This window comes from Jatropha curcas, chromosome 5, assembly GCF_041381405.1.
Source record: "Jatropha curcas cultivar XTBG-Jc1 chromosome 5, XTBG_Jcur_1.0, whole genome shotgun sequence".
NCBI lineage: Eukaryota > Viridiplantae > Streptophyta > Magnoliopsida > Malpighiales > Euphorbiaceae > Jatropha > Jatropha curcas.
The window spans coordinates 21,863,979-21,884,204 of NC_143155.1; the positions used below are offsets into that span (position 1 = coordinate 21,863,979).

The 20,226-nt window shown below is 29.6% G+C and overlaps 5 protein-coding genes, 1 long non-coding RNA gene and 1 other non-coding gene across 7 annotated transcripts; 3 read left to right on the top strand and 4 right to left on the bottom strand.

The window, feature by feature from the left end:
* The first annotated feature begins 389 nt into the window (after nucleotides 1-389).
* LOC105650668 (AT-rich interactive domain protein) lies at nucleotides 390-1,859 on the top strand. The gene is made up of 2 exons (XM_012237606.4): nucleotides 390-866; nucleotides 1,470-1,859. Exons 1-2 carry the CDS (start codon nucleotides 423-425, stop codon nucleotides 1,641-1,643), a joined length of 618 nt encoding a protein of 205 aa, XP_012092996.1. The 5' UTR covers nucleotides 390-422; the 3' UTR covers nucleotides 1,644-1,859.
* A 142-nt stretch (nucleotides 1,860-2,001) lies between these two features.
* LOC105650720 (Bifunctional inhibitor/lipid-transfer protein/seed storage 2S albumin superfamily protein) lies at nucleotides 2,002-3,034 on the bottom strand. The gene is made up of 3 exons (XM_012237661.4): nucleotides 2,651-3,034; nucleotides 2,431-2,529; nucleotides 2,002-2,329 (listed from the first exon to the last, which is right to left on the bottom strand). The coding sequence occupies exons 1-3, from the start codon at nucleotides 2,991-2,993 to the stop codon at nucleotides 2,175-2,177; spliced, it is 597 nt and encodes a 198-aa protein (XP_012093051.1). The 5' UTR covers nucleotides 2,994-3,034; the 3' UTR covers nucleotides 2,002-2,174.
* A 1,733-nt stretch (nucleotides 3,035-4,767) lies between these two features.
* Nucleotides 4,768-5,475, top strand: LOC110008751 (uncharacterized). Its single transcript, XM_020676716.3, has 3 exons — nucleotides 4,768-4,916; nucleotides 5,044-5,125; nucleotides 5,214-5,475. The coding sequence occupies exons 1-3, from the start codon at nucleotides 4,815-4,817 to the stop codon at nucleotides 5,345-5,347; spliced, it is 318 nt and encodes a 105-aa protein (XP_020532375.1). The 5' UTR covers nucleotides 4,768-4,814; the 3' UTR covers nucleotides 5,348-5,475.
* A 1,856-nt stretch (nucleotides 5,476-7,331) lies between these two features.
* On the top strand, nucleotides 7,332-8,569 carry LOC105650667 (heavy metal-associated isoprenylated plant protein 27). The gene is made up of 2 exons (XM_012237605.3): nucleotides 7,332-7,619; nucleotides 7,916-8,569. The coding sequence occupies exons 1-2, from the start codon at nucleotides 7,532-7,534 to the stop codon at nucleotides 8,125-8,127; spliced, it is 300 nt and encodes a 99-aa protein (XP_012092995.1). The 5' UTR covers nucleotides 7,332-7,531; the 3' UTR covers nucleotides 8,128-8,569.
* A 2,180-nt stretch (nucleotides 8,570-10,749) lies between these two features.
* LOC119369677 (uncharacterized) lies at nucleotides 10,750-11,961 on the bottom strand. Its single transcript, XR_005177246.2, has 3 exons — nucleotides 11,766-11,961; nucleotides 11,592-11,638; nucleotides 10,750-11,082 (listed from the first exon to the last, which is right to left on the bottom strand). It is a non-coding gene; the product is annotated as an uncharacterized LOC119369677 (long non-coding RNA).
* A 4,756-nt stretch (nucleotides 11,962-16,717) lies between these two features.
* On the bottom strand, nucleotides 16,718-16,806 carry LOC119369732 (small nucleolar RNA R32/R81/Z41). The gene has a single exon (XR_005177303.1). It is a non-coding gene; the product is annotated as a small nucleolar RNA R32/R81/Z41 (small nucleolar RNA).
* Nucleotides 16,807-17,275: 469 nt separating this feature from the next.
* On the bottom strand, nucleotides 17,276-18,930 carry LOC105650719 (uncharacterized). The gene is made up of 5 exons (XM_020676713.3): nucleotides 18,720-18,930; nucleotides 18,383-18,577; nucleotides 18,124-18,255; nucleotides 17,863-18,039; nucleotides 17,276-17,776 (listed from the first exon to the last, which is right to left on the bottom strand). Exons 1-5 carry the CDS (start codon nucleotides 18,825-18,827, stop codon nucleotides 17,576-17,578), a joined length of 813 nt encoding a protein of 270 aa, XP_020532372.1. The 5' UTR covers nucleotides 18,828-18,930; the 3' UTR covers nucleotides 17,276-17,575.
* Nucleotides 18,931-20,226: the final 1,296 nt, after the last annotated feature.

Here is a 20,226-nt window from a genome sequence, read left to right on the forward strand (position 1 = left end):
TAGTGATAGAGTCTAAGTATCGATTTCGGAATATTTCTATAATAAGTTCAATTAATCCTTGTAATTATTAGTTAATCATACCAAATAATTAACACGTCGGCGTTTAATAAGTTTTTTTTTTTTTTGATCAACACTTGATAGCTAACAGGAGTATTAATTTAGATTAATTTGATTTGGTATAAAATACATACAATATAACCAATACACTAATTTGATACTTAAAAAAAAAAAAGGTGCAATAATAATGGAAAATCCAAGAAGATAAATATCCGAAAAAATAAATACGGAAAATAATCATAAACAAGGCCAAAATTTAAAGTATTGGGCCTAAAGCCCAAGTACACAAAAAAAATAAGATCAGAAACATACATATAAATCTTCATTTTATCCATTGAAATGAAATTTCTCTCATCCACTCGCTCATGGCTCTCTCGATAGCTAGTGGCAATGGCAGTGGAGGCAGAATCGTCTTCACCAACTCCACCAGACACCACTCTCAAATCCACCGTCCTCAAATCCTACTTCCTCTCTCCCCGAGAAGATCTCTCCATATAGTATCAGCAAAGAAGCTATCTTCTTCTCGAACTGGCCGTTTTGACAGCAGGAACAGGAGGAGCTCCATTACAACTAGAGATAAGGAAGATGAAGAAGAAAGGACAGCTGAGATTGAAAGAACAGGTGGCAGCAATGAAGATTTTAGTGGCAGTAAAGTTGAAAATGTGAGTACAAGTAGTGTTGATGCGGAAGATGATGGCTATTTCTTGCCTCCGCTTCCCGGCGATGAACCGGACTTTTGGGAAGGTTCGAAATGGGATGGTCTTGGGTTCTTTGTGCAGTATATGTGGGCTTTTGGTGTTGTTTTTGCGGTAATATCTTATTCTTTATCTTCTTTATTGTTATTATTATTGTTGTTGTTCTTGTTGTATGAAAAAAGGCCAAACATGGTGAATGATGCTAAGAAGTTTTTTCTTTTTCTTCAATGTTTTTAGTAAATATGCATCGACTAGTGGTCAAATTTGAATTCATATCTTCACTGTCAATACCACTTAAGAAAAGTAAATTAGTGATGATAAGAAGCTTAATTTCAATCAACTAGATGTTTGATTGGAGAGACAAAAAAAAAAAAAAAAAAAAGGAAATTGATGTTTAGCCCTTACTAAAGGGCTTTTCTGGTGTTATTTTTTTGTATTTTTTTTTTTAAAATTTTTGCAGTTTAATAATATAAAAATGGTACTGTCCAAATGACACCTTAATATACTTTTCAGCATCATGAAGCTAGAATTGATGTTACTGCAATTAATTAGTATCTTCAAAGATTTGCCCTTGTAGTTGAGTATCTTCAAAATGTAGAAAAAATGAATTAGAAATAAGTATAATCCAGCGAAATGATATTAGAAGAGCAATATTTTAGAGTAGTTGTTCAATTATTATTGAGGCTAGCCTAATGTTCTGTACACTTGTTTTGACAGTTAATTGCATGTGGGATCGCTGTTGTTACATATAATGAAGGAGCAACAGACTTTAAGGAGACTCCTGCATACAAAGAATCGATCCAATCTCAGGAGCTTTTGGAAGAGCCTGAAGCATCTAACTCTGATGTGTTTGAATCAAATCCAACTGAGGTCGCTCCTAGTTTGGACTAGTTATTTTAAAATGGATGTCAAAAGCCTTTGCCATAACCAAATTTCCTGGCAAAAACAAAATCCTATGAAAGATATTGTCCTCAATCGTTGATTAGGTAATGCTTCTATGCTGTAACTTGTCAAAACATACAGGAAAGATATTTGTTACTGTGAATTCAGTTTATACTAGCAAGTTGGAATATCTGCAATTTGATTGCTGACAGTTTTCATCATCTATATTTCACTTTCATGTATGCAATACTTGCAAATTGCTAGCATTTTGACAGAAATCTTCAACTGCAAATTGATTTTCTTTATTTGGTATATCACAGGGTTATTCAATATATGTGTTAGTAAAGTTAATGGTATATATGCTGTATAGGTAAAGTTAATTTATTTGCAAGAAACTGTATCTTTATGTTAATTATTTTCAGTAGTAAAAAGAACCTTAAACTCGGTTCATAATGACTCGGACTAACAATCCTAGACACTAGAAAATTTAAGAATACTGATATAGGATAAACATGCTCAAAAGCTACAACAAGCTTGGAATTAGATAGTTTGAGTTCTTTTTGTAAGAAGAATAGATGCCAAAATCGCTAGAAGCACCATAAATCCTTCAGCCTTCAACTTGATACCTGCAGCGCTCCGGCCCAGACCTAATCCCATGATAACAGGCCTTGGTGCCACTTGAATCATTGGAGAAGCTGAATTCCATAAAAACAGAATACCATTAGAAAAGAAATAGCAAAAATTTAAGGACCTAACTACAGTTTTATAAAGATGGAACATAAAAGATCATGTATACCAGCAATAGTAGAATTGATGTGTCTCTCACTAGAAGAATTGGTCTGTGCCCCTGGAGAAACTTGAGAAGTAGGAGAACTTGTAGGAACTTGAGGAAGTCCTTGAAGAGAAAATTGCACGAATTTAAAAGAAGAAAAACAAGATATTGTAACTTTGTAGGAAATTAAGAGACATTGTTATTCTAGAGTGTTGTTATATATTGGTATATGCATATATAGTACCTGAACAAGCAGAGATGTTGACTTGTATGTGACAAAGAACAGGCAGCTGCAGGGCTAGGGTTCTGTTAATTGGGAAAGAAGTGAAGTTAGTGTCATTGAGCAAGAGGCAAAGACAGCCAGGCTGTTGCAAGTAGAGTTGCTTGAGGTTTTCACAGCAAGTTGGTGGTGGTGATTGGGCTGTGCCTTGCACAAATGGTGCACAGGGAGTCAGTGGTAGTATCAACTGTGGAGAGCAGTCAGCTATTTGTGGGTCTTGTGAGAAGGATTTGGTTGGAAGAGAAATGAAGAGTAGGAAACAAAGGGAAGCAACGGCAATTGGAGAGTTAGGATAAAGAGAGGCCATAGTGTTGTTTTGGGTATTTGTTAGAGAAATTAGGGTTGACAAAGGTGATATTACTAGCTAATTATATAAAATGAAAGTGCATTTTTTGTGTGAGCTATTACATGAATGCTATGTGTTTTTCTGCATGCAATTTTTCACTCTCATTGTATTGTACCTACCTAACTACTAGTCCTGGAGATGATTTTACTACCTTTACGTTAAATTTCATTATTATAGGTAGCGTTTATCATTTTTTGTACATCTAAATCTGATCATTGGGCCGCTAAAGCTGAATTGGGCCTGAATCTCTTAGGCCTTAGCCTAGTACAATTCCAAAGATAAGAGTCTGCTTAATTTCTCAATTATAGAATAATAGAATAATCGCTCCACTCTGGAGCAGAAATTACATAAATAATATACTTAATTAATTCGTCATTAAGACTGATTATTAACCAAATGTAGACCTAAGATTGAAAGTTAAGGGGCCAAAATAGATAAAATTTACATTAATTTATAAAGTAGATTTCAAAAAAAGTTTTTAACTTAGGAGTTGATGGCCACCACTTTGCATCCCCTGGTTCCGCCATTGCCATCAACAATTAGAAAATAGTAATTGAATCCAATGCAATTATGCTGTCAGTTTTAATTAGTTTAACTAGTCAATTCCATTTGGTTAAGAAGTTCAAATCTATCTGAATATGTTATATTAATTAACAGTATAAAAGAAGGTAATAGAATGAATCTTAAAGCCGAAGTGAGCTTTAGGTCCGTAGATGGTTTTCCATTAACTAATTAATTAAATGTTTATTATTGCTTTCATTACAAAGATAATCATTAGTCTTCTGCGTCCCTTTCTTTAATGTGCCTCGTTAATCATATGTTGTTTTTCCTATTATTTCCCAGTCTAGAGAGAAAGAGAGAGGTTTGGGGACCAAAAGGTGTCAGGCCCAAAGTCTCCCTCTATTTATTTCTTTTTAATAAAAAGAGAATAATTAACGACTAACTAAAATCAAAGGTTTTGACTTCGAATATTAGGTATAGAGTCTTTTTAAACATTCAGTAGGAAGCGCTTTATCCACCTTTATAGATCTACTCAGATTAGTCGAACCAGTGAGTTTTGAACACTGAAGGGTTAAAACTAAAAAGAATTAATTAAAATCATTTCAAGTATAAACAGTACCCGAGTTATTACGAGAGAACCAAGTTAATAATCCTTGAGGAGGATCTTCAAGAACATGAACACCCAAATTCAAACTGATAGCAGTTTTGAAAGTCAATTTGCACACATATTGGCTTCCCTGAAGATCTCTTATTTGCTTTTAATATTCTATCCATTTTGATAATGAATTTATAATCTGCTTTAATTGCAGCTTAGTACAATATTCCTATAATGTAATGTCTTTAAATATATATATATATATTATTTATTAAAAGAAAATTTGAAACAATTCTAGTTTTTATACATATAGATATGCATACTATCACTATCCATGAATGAAAATGGTAAATATATACTTTGCTCTTATCGTAATCAATTTAAAATTAGTAAAAAAAAAAAAAAGGATTGTAAGTGTATGAAATAATTTTTTTTTTCTCGAGAAAATTATTGAAAAATTTCTTGATAGTGATCACATCAATGTGTATACAATCACTGTGCTGTGCCAACAACCTCTAAAAGAATAAAGATAAATTTTCTCAATCAATCAATACAATAAAATGGTCCAATTTGTTGGTACATTAACATCCACATCATTTCAAATATTTCTTACCACTTATTGCCTCATATTATATATATATGTCATCAATAATTGAAACTCACACCCACTAAAAATCAAAAACCTTATGGCATCCTGGGCTAAGAAGAAGCTTCTTAAAGCCAAATTCAGAATCTACAATAGACTACCCCTTCCTCCTCCAGCCACTTCCCCAGCAATCTCTCCGCCGGTAGGTTCCCTCTCTATACATTCATCAATAATTCCATTTTTCAAATTTTTAATTTTTAATTTTGGTATTTATAATTAAGGGTGTTTTCTATTAGTCCCATTAACTTCTTCTGGTTGTTTTTTAATAGGTGGAAGAAGTTGTTTTAGCAGCTCATTTAGGATGTGCCAAATGCCAAAAGAAGGTGGCTGACGCAATTTCAAGAATTGGTGGTAAGTTAAATGACATACACTATTAATTTCCTTTTGAAATAGAATCTTGATTAGTCATCTTCCTAGCTAATAATAATAATTTTTGCAGAAATGGAATCTATAATAGTTCATGTATTGGAAAAGAAAGTGATACTTACTCCTACATCCATGGCTAAAGGTTCCTTTATTGTTGGGAAAGCCTCCGACCCACTGCTGCTTTATTCACATTCCATTTATAAATAACAAACTTACTTCTTCATCTTGTTTGTATGTGTTATTTTTGGGTTTAATTCTCAGTTGATTCTATACTTTATGAGCTTAATTTTACCGCAGCTAACTATATAAATATATTATAGTAAATTACCATTAAATCCTTCTCTAGGATCCACTTCTCCCTTTTTTTAGTATTTGTTCTGCTAATTTAATTAGTACTATGCTATAAGAAAATAATTAATGAGCTGCTAAGAATAGTCCGAAACTTCTTATTGTAAAAAAAAAAAAAAAATGATAAAGATTTGTTATCTTTTTTTCCTTTTGGTAAATTTGTTATCAAGATCTCGTTTTTCTTCTAGAAGAAACGATCAAAATTAATCTCTTTGATATTAAAATTGTCTTTAGAGTTGAGAATTCTTATTTTCGAACATCAGACAAAATCAAACAAAGAGAAAATAATAATAAAAATGATCAAAGAAACAGTCGAAAATTTTCACTCATTTATTTATTTTTTTGTTGGCAAAATAATTACAAACTTAATTACGGATTAGACTAAAAAAATAAAATTCAGCGCGCATAAATAGAAAAAGTTTTTCATACTTCAGGAAAGCGAAGGGAATTTCCCAAAAAAAAAAAAAAAAAAATTTTGGGGGCGGTCCTCTAACCGTAGGGCTGGGTCTGCCCTAATCTTAGTATAAAGAGTGACATTGGTTCTTCGAGGAGGGAAAAAAAGGGGGACAAAAAAGGAGAACGGACAGGTAGCTTTCCAATGAATGTTGTGCTTCCAACGCACTGCATCATTTGATGTTAAATGCATCATCAAAATGATATCATTTGTGTTAATATCAAACGAGCATAGTCAAGTTCAAACACAATCCAACTTACTCCACAAATAATTAAAAAAATTACTACGGAGTAACCTTTTATAATAAACAAACATATCAAAACATTATTTCTCTCAATTTCTAACGTTATACAACAGAATTAATTATTTTAATAATTATTAATTGTTCTAATATATGTTAATTGTTTTATTAGCACTTCATTAAATATTAAATAATATTTTATAATATGCTATTTCAAATTCTAAATATAAATATAAATGCTATACAACCAAATACGGTAGGATAGTGATTTGACCACGTGTTTGATACATAATATTAATATTAAATTTATCTTAATGTGAACTACTCACCATTTTTAAGTATGTGTGTATATCAATCCAACTGAATTCTTATGGAAATTCTTACCCACATCAAGATGTAACCATATCCTTTTTTGCTTCCCTTGTTTTTATCACAATATTCGGTTGATCAATTTATACAATTAGGGCATATTTAGTAGGTTGAATAGGAATGAGAATGAAATTTCTATTCCTATTCACTTGTTCAGTAGCTATTAAACTCTGAAATGGGTAATGAATTTTGAGATAAGTTTAGTAATAAGATTCTTATCCTACTCTCTGAATCCCTATTACAAGGTTTAACTTTTTATAAAATGCCTTATATGTCTTTGTATTCTCCATCTCAATAATTTTATTATTATTATTATTATTATTATTATGGTCATTTTATCAACTTTCCATTTCATTCCTTCCATTATTATACAAATCAAACACTTGAATGGAATTTGAATTCCTATTCCATGGTGCATACTAAACATAAGAATAAGAATTCTATTTCCTATTACTTTCTTTATTTCATTCCTTACTCTATATTAAACATAGCCTTACCGTAGGTAAGACTTATAATAAGAATTGAATGGTTTTCCTTGCAAGAATTTGGAGTCTCAATTAGTAAATTGTAAAACCTAGAAAGGGATGCTTTCCTGTACTGCACACATACCTTAAACAAATAAACAATACAAACTTAAAGAAGTCAAGAATAATGAGCAAATGCTTTCCTCGCTACCAACATGGAAGTTTGAGAATCAGATTCCACAATAGAAAAAGGAATACAATTCCCACAAATGGAAACAAATATATTTCATCATAATCTTTCATATTCTCCAAATCCCATTCACTGTCTTCCATCCAACATTTAAAAAATTCAAGATTCCAAAAGCATTTCCTCACTCCACCAGCCAATTTCATGACAGAAAAGGCAAGCTTTAAACACCTCAAGAAATTATTGCCAACTTCTTACCCTTGAGAGTCTTACATTCCATTTCTAACCCTATAATTTCTTGCACAAACATTAATTATTAGATATATACATGCAGTTCTACTGCATGGTGATGAGGATCAACATTGATTGTAATGGCTGTTACAGAAAAGTAAGAAGAGCCATTCTTGATATGCAAGGTATGTATATTTGTTTTTTTTATTTTCTTTTAGGTTTTTACGTATTCAAGGGTGTCATGAGATCAAGGAGATAAATTCTATCTTGAGAAAAATTATTGAGTTCATTACTTCCATTATTAAATTAGCAATAGATAGATTAGATGGAAGATTGGTTCCTTACGTATATTGCATAATCTTTTAATTGCCTCTATGTATTTCAATATTAATTGAAGTATACAAGTTTCACTCTTAGCTAGATCCAATTATATCTACTCAGTCCTTCACTAATTTCTCTGCCTTTTGTATGCCTAATGCAGAGTTGGAGACACATTTGATAGAGAAGAAGCAAAGTAGGGTAAGTGTGTACGGCAAATTCATCCCACAAGATGTGGCAATCAACATTAGGAAGAAGACTAAGCGCAGAGTCGAGATATTAGACATACAAGAGTTGATTCCTCATGATGAAAATCAAGAACAAAAGACCTTAGTCAGTTCAGCTTCTTTGAATCTTCCACCAAACCAAAACTAGATAGCAACTTGTGTAACATGAGAAGATCTGAAGATGTAGAGAAGTGCGTTCTTAAAATCGTCGAATAAAAGTATTTACTCTTATAAGTTATAAGCATAGGCTTATTTGAGAAGGGGTCCATACAAACAGAAATGAATCATCTGCTAGATGATGTAGGTAAGAAAGAAAACTTATCATCATCCAATAATAGGAAAAGGATCCAGCATAGCCTCCTTGCTCAATTCATGGGTATGGGAGAAATCGAGTTTTAGCAAGTAAGTACACGTCTGCAACTCCTCCAGAAAGAGAGAACATACTCGATGAATTCAAGAAGAGAGTGGAGGAGGTGCCTGACGGTTGAAGAAGAGTCTTGTAGAAACTTTACAATACGTATTGTTGTATTACTGACTAATTTTCTACTACCTTTAAGAAAATAGATGCAAAGCAGTGATTCCAGAGTAAACGATAAGTATTAGTAGAAAATTAGTCTATTGATGGAGAGAGGGTTCTTACTGTGGCAGAGTTGCAGATTCTCAAAATGCAGTGTTCATAAACAAAAGCATAATTTATATCTGAAACAAATGCTCAAACGCAGAGTTCATATCAAACTTAACCGATATTAAAAATTCATAAACAAAAAATTGCTTAAATTAAAACGAGGAAAAAACAAAAACCATACTGCATTTTTTCAACGCCGAGATTGAGGCAAGAGGAAAAATAAGCTCCAATCTTGGAATCAAGTTCGTCAGATCCTATGAGCCAGAGAGATTGTTGTACGGTGGAGATGGCTGCTCGTGGCGTAGTTGAAAATTTACGACTTGTAGTTGTCTCGTAAAAAAGATTCAAAGCGGCGATACGGCGGAGATGGCTGCTCGTGGCTAAATTAAAAATTCGTATTGAACGATGAAGAGGTTGTCGGAAAGATAGAGTTTTGTTTGAAAAACTTCAATCAAGACGACGTAGTTTTACTAATAACAAATAAAGATAATTTGACATAAAAGGGAATCACCTCAATCTGCTGAATATAATCAATTTGACATTGAGATTGCTAATTGTTGATCAGCTGTTACTAATTGTGTTTTATATTCCAGTTAATTTGACATACTGTTTCTCTGTTAATACATTTTAGCCAATAGAGCCTTTGTTTTATCAGTAAGGGATAAGGTCAGTTAAGTAATTGTGAAGTAGTATATAATTTTTTATATGTTTGGATGTAATATTCTTAGTTAGAATGAATATGCGAAATGTTAAGTGGCTGAATATTTGTGAGCAAGATCAGTAATGCACATAATTGATATTAGCTTTCTCTAATTATCCTTAGAATTATCTCCGCGTATATCTACTGTATTAATACAAAAATGAATGCATTCTCTATGTATACCTATTGTATTGATATAAATATGAATGCAAACTCAATAAATATGAAAGTAATCTTTGCATAGCAAAAACTTTTGTAATTTTTAGAAAAGTAATAATGGAAATGCACAAGATAATTAATAATGTTTTGCACTTTATTGAATTAATAAAAGGATATACATATTTATAGGCTTACAAGTGAATAAAATAAAACCTAAAAATCATTAATCCTAATAATAAAAACATCAAATTCTATACAGAAAATCTGCACTAACTAAAATTGAAATCTCAAAATATTTTTAATGATATTATTTTGAATTAATCCTAACAAAAACAAGCGATCAAAGATAGTTGTGATTCGTTTGGTAATTATGTCTATTAATATAATTTCCCGGTATGTGGGATGAAAAATAATTTATACCCAAATTTATATTCTTCATTCCTTAAATTTAGTTGTTATGATTTTAATAATTAATTTACTCAAATATCTCAAAACTTGTTATTTTCATGTCATTACAAACTATATAAGCAAATAGTTTATAAACCAATAGTTCATTTATAATATAAAACTCGATACAGTAAACATAACATGAATATGTGATAAACCAATTGCAATACAAAATATGTGATTTGATTATTCACAAAATTAGATTTTTCACAAATTTTTCTTGAAATGTCATTATTTTTATTAAAAGAAAAATATTGAGAAAATTTTATCATGTCACTCCGTCTAATAATACTTTCAAACAAAGCCATGAATATAAAATAAACTTGTAGCAATGCAAAATCTGTGATAAATTTACAAAATTAGTTTTAAAAATAAAATATTCGCTGAATCCCATTAACCAAAAGCATAAGGAATTTGTTTCAAATGATGTAATATTCACTTTTCTTTGTTAGATCATTCTGTATGCCATACAGATTTCATTTTAATTTGTTGAACCAATTAAGTTTAGTTTTAGTACTTGTTTTCCATTTTATTTTCCAAAAATTACAAAAAAATAAATAAATCAAATAACGAATTTTATCCTCCTCACTTCAAGTAATGTAAAAATAACATCAGGAATATGTTAAAATATGTCGAATTGAAAAATATTAAATAAAATAAAACTTCAAAAATATAGAATAATAATAATGAAAATTGTTTTTCATAAACACTATATCCGAAGGTGTCCTAATATTTCTTATTTTCTAAGGTCTTATTGATCGTCATCATTTTCATTACTTTCATAATTTTCAATTTATCTATACATATGAATAGTCTATCAGAGAGAGAGTGTGTTAAAATCAGTAAATAACAGAGAAGCATAGCACAGAAAAAACAATAATGCTGCGAATGATAGCAGCAAGAACGTGACCCATTGGGAATAAAATAGAATTGAAGCCCTAAATAGCCTGCAGCTGCAAGCCAGTTATTTGGTTATTGAAAGAGACATATAACTGGTCTTTGACCAATTGATTAAAAAAAAGAAACGGGCATTGACTTAACCCAATTTTAAGGCCCAACTTATCTTCTTCCTTCATCAAGAGTGACTTGATAGCAGTAACAAATTCTTATCTGATCCCTTTTTCTTTCTTGATCAGGCTTTCCAAGTGTGAGATTTCTTTGTCCCGATCAAACTGTTAGATAAAAAAACCAATATGATCAGATTCTTCGACATGGGTAGCTCTTGCCGATTCTAGTTGTTTGATAATTATAATTGTTCCATTATTTTTTTTTCTTTCTTTCATATTGTTCTAATGGATTGTGCTTCATATTCAGTGCATTCTAGTGAATTTTCATTTTACACATGTATTTGTTTTAGATGAATCTTTTTTGCAATTGATTATATCCATTTTGGAGGTTTACAGGTTTGATTTCTCTTTGGTAATAATAAGTTTCAATAATAAGTATCTATAAGTAAAACAGCTCATTATAAATTTTTAAAGAAAATCTATTTGTTTCCATTGTTTTTATTTAGAAATTCCATCGCACCCCCTAATCACCTAAAATATGGTTAAGTATAATGAATGGTAAAGCCACTTAGAACTCCCAAAACCTTAAAAAATTATTTTATGTATTTATTAATTTTAGATATGCTAGTAATTATTTGACAAAAATTTTAAGAGAAAAAGAATCAAGGACCCACAAAAAATACTACTTTTGCTTAATTCTTCAAATTTCTAGTGATTTCGCCTGCAAATTAAAAGAAAAAGAAATAATTGAGATAGACCAAAAAATTTAAATAAATAACATAATTAAATTATTTACAATGATACATCAAATAATTTTATACTCATCCTCCTTAATAGAATTTACTTACCTTGGTCTCCTTAATATTAATCTCTTCAGTAAGGCTTCTTACTATGAATATCTTCAGTAACAAAAGCAAAGTCCTTACTTTAACCAGTGTACCAAATGTTCAAATAGTTATAATCTTAAAATTTTCAACTATTTGCTAAGTAATCTTTCAGGGTTCTTTTTTTTATCTTCATTGACCACAAATAAGACTACATAGATAAAATTTGGCCTTTTAAATAATTTAATATGAATAATATATAGTAATATTAATTGTTCTAATCATTAATACAGAAAAATAAAAATAAAATTCAAAAATTCTTAAAAATGAAAAAAATAGAATGTTGAATAAAACAGTGTCACGTCACCAAATATAATTATATAAATACATAGATATAGATTATAGTAATTAATTTACTCAAATATCTCAAAGCTTGTTTAATAATATTTAACAATATTTTCATGTTAATAATTTGTAAGCTAATAGTTCGTCAATAGCTCATTTCTAATATAAACTCAGCACAGTAAATAAACATAATATAAATATGTTATAAAACAATTGCAATAAAAAAATTGTGATTTTGATTATTCATAAAATTAGTGTTTTCCACAAGTTTTCCATGCAATGTAATAATTATTTGAAAAATATTAAGAAATTTTATCATGTTAGTTGCCATGAATATATGCAATTAAGTAATAGCAATGCATATTTACGTTTCTTCGTTAGATCATCCTCTTACTATCATATTCAACAACTTCCTTACCCTCCTCATATCACTTTCAGCAGTAATGGTGCTCTCAACTTCATCATTCTCATTGTCACCTTCAGCTGCAAGTTCTTCTTCTCTCTCAAGTTCATCCAACCTGGACATTATACATGCTGTCATCTTCATCATCTTCAACCATAATTTTCTCCTTATTTGTCTCTGAAAAAGAATAACATCATATAGCTTAGAAATTTAATCAATTAAACTGATGCACACAACTCTGGCGAGGAAGCCCAAGCCAATATACCAGTGAATAAATTTTAAGTGTTTGCAATGCATAAAAAAGTTTTAAACTATATTAATTAATCATGATACGGGAGTGCTCTAGCAAATGATTTATTTAACCACAGTGCTATAAACTTTTGCAGCCAAGGATGGTGGAAAGTTAATGAGTGGAAGATATAATTATTTCATTATCTTTAACTAGTTAATGGTAGCTGTTACTAGTTAATGTTTCATATTCCACGTCTCATGTAAGTACAGTGGTATTTGACATAAACCATTTTCATATTGTTGCAAGTACCGATTCTTTCTACTGTTCTAATGGATTGTGCTTCCCATTCATTGCATTCTAGTGCATTTCTGGTTTTCCTTTTCCCTTTTTTTTTTTTTATAATTTTTATAAATTTAAGTTTTGTTTTTTCTTATCTTTATGAGATGAAGTTTCAATAATAAGTCAATCCATAAACGAAACGGTATCTTAACTTTCGAAAAAATTCATTTCTTCCATTATTCTTATTTATAGAACCGATATCGTCCCTTAATCACAAGGGCTTTGCCAAATACAATGTATTGGTAAATACATATATAACTCCCAAAACATTAAAAAAATTACTCACTATCTATTTTTTATAAATAAGCTAGTTAATTATTTGACAACCAGAAGACACCAAGACCCAAAAAAAATTATATTCTAACATAAATCTTGGATAAAAATTACTGATTTTTTTATTATTATTCTTGATATTTCCAGTGACTTGGCCTGCAAATTAAAAGAAAAGAAAAATAAAGAATTGGGATAGTCCAAAAATTTAAATAACATAATTAAATTATTTACAGTGATACACACACTCATCATCGGTGATATAATTTACTTACCTAGCAAAGTCATTACTTTCACCAATGTACCAAGTATCCAAATAGTTAGAATATTAAAATTTCCACTTATTGGCTCATAGATCCCTCATGTTGTTGCTTTTATCTTCATTATCAACCAATCAATCTACATAGATTAAGTTTAACCCTTTAGATAATTTAATATGAACAATATATAGTAATATTAATTGATTCAATCAATAATATTGAAAAAAATTAAAAAATTCTTAAAAATAGAAAAATAAAATGTTGAATAAAAGAGTATCAAAGTACCTTTTATAATTATATTAATGTATAGATATAAATTATTAACAGAGGATTGAAGATGTTGATGGTTTGAAGAAGGAAGCCGTTGTTAGTAACGGCTAGTATTAGCCAACAATGTCGTTTCATTATACAAGAAAGAAAAAGATAAGAAAAAGGAAAAACGGCGTTGCACGAGGCAGTGACAAAACACACACTGTATATCTTCTTCTTATTCATAACAAAAACAGTTGAGGTGTTGCAAGTTTGTTACGGAAAATGAAGAGAGAGAAAGTTGAATTGTACCAGATTTTAAGAGCTAAATTTGATGTGTCAATGGAGTTCGTAAAGGTTTATAAATAACTGTATAGAGCATCTTGTGTAGTAGGTTTTGGTGAATCTTCTTTTCTTCTTTTCAGAATTGTAACCTTCCTCTGTTTTTGTTCTTCTCTTGTATCTGTTATTCTCTCTGTCTTCTAATTCAATGAGATGAATTCAATCAAGTTTTATAATTATAGTAATTAATTTACTCAAATATCTCAAAAATTGTTTAATAATATTTAATAATATTTTCATGTCAGTAGTATATAAGCCAATAGTTCGTCTATTTCATTTCTAATAAAAAAACTCAGTATAGTAAACACAACATAAATATGTAATATACCAATTGCAATAAAAAAAATTGTGATTTTGATTATTCACAAAATTAGTATTTTTCACAAGCTTTCTATGCAATGTAATAATTAAATGAAAAATTTTAAGAAATTTTATCATGTTAGTCGCCATGAATATATGCAATAAAGCATAGCAATGCAAAATCTGTGATAAATTCACAAAACTAGTTTTAAAAATAAAATATAATTTCATTCAGCATAAGAAATTCTCATTCATGTTTCAAATGATTTAAAATTTATGTTAGATAATCCTCTCACGATGTCATATAGATCAAAAATTGCAAAAAGAAAATAAATCAAAAACATTACAGGTAGTTGGATCAATTAACGCAAAAATAACAGCAGGTGTGTGTTAAAAAAAAATGTGGAATGAAAAATATTACATCAAATTAAAAAAATAGAAAATTATAACGAAAGTGGTTGTTCATCAGATATCATAAAGGAAATGAAAATCTTATTCTCATGCACAGTATAAAAACTGTGTCATAAGGTTGTTCATCAAATATTTGAACAAAAAATTATTAAAAAAAAAAATGAGGAAGAGAGTGAAACTGAATAAAAAAAGAACACAACAAAAAGGTGTTGTCGATCATATGAAATTGATCATCACCCTTTTCATTATTTTCAATTTATCTATTAATATCAAATAACCAATCAATCAGAGAGATTATGTTAAAATAAGTAAATAATAGAGAAGCATAACACAGAAGTAGGATGTCAATCTAACCCCAACCACAGAAGAAACAGTAACAGTAACAGTAATGTTGCAACGCTATGCATTTATAGGGAATACAAAATAGAATTAAAGCCATAACTAGCCTGCAAGCCGTTTATTTGGGCTATTGACCAATATTTAGATTGAAGGAGACTGAAAGCAGTATGGGCCTGGTCTTTGACGAATTGATTAAGCAAAATAAACGATATGGGCCTAAATACTTAATCTTAAAGCCCAAATTCATATTTGCAAATTCTGGAGGTGGAATTCAGAATTTCAATGTGAATGGTCAACAAAATACCACTCCAATTTCAATCCAGAATGCACCATTAAGCCTTTAACTTTTATGCAGTCAATTATGTTTTCTCTAGTTATCCTCCAGCAAACATATCTATTGCATTAATATAAATATGGACGTAGACTCAACAAATAATTTATCTAAATCCTCCAACACCTATATATTTGGCATTAATATAAATGTGAATGCAAACTCGACAAATATGAATGTAATCTTTACTTAAGAAACATAAACGATGAATCCAAATTCAGCAAATATAAATGTAATCTTTGCATAAGACAAAGAAACAATTATATTATTTTTCGATAATTTATGGATAGGTAGTTCTGATTTATATGAATGATTAAAATGTGTACGTAAAAAATAATTTAAACTCAAATTTATATTCTTAATTCTCTAATTTTAGTTATCATGATTTTAATAATTAATTTACTCAAATATCTCAAAATTCATATCTATTACAAATTATATAAACCAATAGTTTATAAACCAATACTTCATTTCTAATATAAAACTCAATTCACTAAAACATGAATATGTGATAAACCAATTTTAAAGCAAAATTTGTGATTAATCTCCAAATTAGCTTTTTCACAAGTATTTCATGCAATTTCATAATTAAAAAAATTAAAAAATTTTATCATGTTAGTCCGTTTAATAATACTTTCAAAACCATGAATATGAAATAAACTTATAGCAATGCAAAATCTATGATAAAATCACAAAATTAGTTTTAAAAATAAGATATCCGTTGAATTCCATTAACTAGGAACTTTCATCCATGTTTCAAATAATATATGTGCCATAAATATTTAATTTTAATTTGTTGAACCAATTAAGTGTAGTTTTCCTGCTTGTTTCCCATTTTATTTTCCAAAAATTACAAAAATAAAAAATAAATCAAAAAACTATTTTGATCCTCCTCACACAATGTAATATAAAAATTACATCAGGAGTATGCTGAATTGAAAAATATTAAATCAAATTAAACTTCAAAATCATAGAATAATAATAATTAAAATAGTTATTCATCAAATATCAGAAACCAAACAAAAATCTTATTCTCATACACAGCATTAAAACTGTGTCGGAAGGTGTCCTAAGATTTTTTGGTTTCATCATCATTAATGAATTAAACCAATCCCGATATCTGAAAAAAGATAAAAAAACAGATGAAGAAAGTGAAATTGAATCAGAAAGAACGCAGCGAAAAGGCATTATAGATCATATGAAATTGATCATCACCCTTTTCATTACTTTCATCATTTTCAATTTATCTCTAAATATCAAATAATCAATCAGAGAGATTGTGTTAAGATTTGGAAATGACAGAGAAGCATAACACAGAAAAGAACAATAATGCTGCGAATGAATGATATCGGCAAAGCAAGATACAATCGTGACGTATTTATAAGGAATGCAAAATATAATTGAAACCCTAAATACTATAGCCAGCAAGCCAGTTATTCGGCTATTGAGCAATATTGGGATTGAAAGAAACATTGGACTGAAAGCAATATGGGCCTATAATAGGTCTTCCGTGAATTGATAAACGAAAGAGAGGATATGGGCCTAGACTTGACCCAACCTTAGCTAAATGGTTTGAATTTACTCAAAAAATAAATGTTATATAATAATCTATCCAAAAATCAAAATTTAAATTTATAGAAAATTGAAAATCAAAAACCAAATAATCAAACTAAAAATAAAAAAAATAATTTGATTTGATTTAATTTTCAATTTTTTTCAAAGTTTGCTCACGCCTGTCGATAGCAACCACTAGGGCGGGGTAGTTTTTATACTTTATTATGTATTACATTACATAATTACACCAATCATAAAAATATAATATTTTTAACATATTCTATACATTTTTTTAATTACATAAATAAACATGACAATGAAATATTAATTTCATTACATTTTACCAAAGGTAGTTTAAGAATTTTTTGGAAAAAAAAAAAAGGTAGCTTAAGAATCTTCCACAAAAACTTATCAGCTGCCATATTATCTCATCAACTGTGCAGGAGAAAAAGAAGTTAATTACATTATCCCATCATGTCGTTTCCTTAATTCATCAATCAATTGGTAAATTTCACTCTTTCTCTGGTTTGCTGCTGCTAATTTCTCATGCAAAGAAACCATGTCGTTTTCAATAGCTTTTATACATCTCTCAACATGCCTAATTTTAGTCTTGAGTTCCATTAATTCCTTTTTAATTTCTTCTAATTCCTTTTCTCTAAGCTGCCAAATGATGAAAAATGTTAGTAACATGATAAGTATTGATCCATAATTTATTAATTAAATCACATTAATTAATAAATAATTACATTGATTTCCTCTTGTATTGCTTTTTTAGATCCAAAAGAATCCCAAATCATTCCCTTTAGAGCAACATTAGCAATGGCTTTCCTTGTGCATTCCTTCTTTTCAATCACTCCAAGGAGTAAGCTTAGCCAATCTTCATCTTTTCTAATGGATTGCCTATAGCAAAAGAACCACGAAATCTACTCCCCAAAACCCCACAAAACTGGTCAAAAAACATACTCATAAAAAATGAATCAAAGAAAAATAAATATTTGATTACTTACAAATGTTTCTAGATCTTCATTTGACAAACATGAATCCCCAGCTTCTCTTCCTTGACTTTGATCAATCTCTCGTATAAGCTGTTTCTCTTCAGCCGTACTGTTAGTTCCATGTAGAATCTGGAAATGCAAATTCTGCAGGTCCCAAAAAAACTCCAAATTTGAGACGAAGTGAGATTATTTAATTTATGTAAAAAAGATCCAACTATAAAAAGAAATTTAAAGTTATAATTAGACATTGTGTTTGATTATTAATTCTTACATAAAAATTATCTTCTTCCTTGGTTAAGAGTGATTTAATAGCAGTCTGCTGACATACTTTGCTCGCAAAACATGGCTTTTTCAAAGCTTGTTGTATGAAATCTATTATTCTCTTTTGCCAAACAAAAGCCCATCTGACCCCTCTTTCTTTCTTGAACAGACATTCCAGATTTGAGATTTCTTTGTCTCGATCAAACTGTTGACAAAAAAAACCAATAACATCAGATTATTTGACATGGGTAGCTCTTGCCAATTCTAGTTGTTCGATTATATAATTGTTAAATTATGTTTTCTTTCTATATTTAACAGAAAATGAAAGGAAAAACCAAGCTGCGAACCTGTTTTTCTTCTATTTGAAAGGAAATTTCATGCCGTTCTCGAGCCATACTTTGAATGAGCTTCTCAGCCTCTTCAATCCTACATTTGCAAGCTTCTGAGTCTTCCATGGCCAGCCTCTGAAATGATATAAAACACTTGTAATTGAACTATATATAAGATGAAGAGATGGGATGACTAGAGCTGGAGGTTAATCGTTTCAAATTGTAGCTGGTCAACAAGCAACTTGCACATCACGCCAAGAAAAGTCAATGCAACCCATTGGCTTATTAAATAAAACCATTTCCAGAAAATTAAAATGTTATGAAGCATTATAAGCATATGGACAATTGAAATTTTCTTGTATTAATCATCAGTTTAGTTATATTGGTTTATGAAATTTTCTATATATGCGCATATACCACCAACTGATATTTTTTAACACTAACCAATTAATCAAATCCATAATATTTATATATTTCCCTCAAGCAAAATATTAATTAATAGGAAGGAACTGAGTGTTCTTTTTTTGCTGTGAAGTTGTCTTCCTTTATTCTACTTTGTCTTGTATGAGCTTGTTCATTATTGGGTTTTTGACCTTAAGATGGCATCTTATCCAACCTTTTAATTTTTGATTCATTTTTTATTTTCTTAATAACTTCTATAATTACATCACTTTTATCATTATATTTAGACATGCATTTATTTCCTTTTCCTATTTGAATGATTATAATACCATGCATGATTGCTATTCATATGAAGTGAAGGAGAAGGAAAGAGGGTGGAAAAAAAAAAAAAAAATCTAAAATCAACTATTTTAATAGAAGTAATATTTCATAATTCAGTTTCTCCCATTTTAAACATTCATACAAACACTACCCACTAAATAAATAATAGCTAAGGCTATAGTATTAAATATTATGTTAAAAGTTGTTGTCTAATAGAGTCTGCCTCTAAAATATTTCATAATCAATTTATATACCGGTAAAAATGTTATATCACTGAATACAAAGAAATAATAGAGGTCAAACCAGTTGCCTAATAGATTTTTCTCTGAAGTTTCATATATAATTCACTCTCCTAATCTCTAGGCATAGTAAAAATATTTTATCATCAAACACTATAAATAATAAAAATAGCATTTTAATTTTAGTAAAAATATTAAATACTACTTTACAAGTTTTGGCAATCAAGATCTAGAGGTATACCTAGAAGTAGACCTAGAAGTATACCCTCTACTTCTTAATTATCCGATACTTCAATTCGTCAATTAAAAATACCTACATTATTATTCGAGTAACACAAAAAGCTTATTTACTAATTTTCCAGTCAACTTGCAGTGAGAAGCTCACTGGTATTTATTCGTCCGCGGATAATTATTTTAAAAAACGCCCAATTCAGATTCTTTTTAATACTATTTTTTTTTACCTCTCCTCCACCTTTTAATCTTCGTTGTCTTCTACCCCTTTTAATCTTCGTTGTCTTCTACCCCTTGCTGTGACAGCTTGATTCTTCATCTTTGAGTTCATA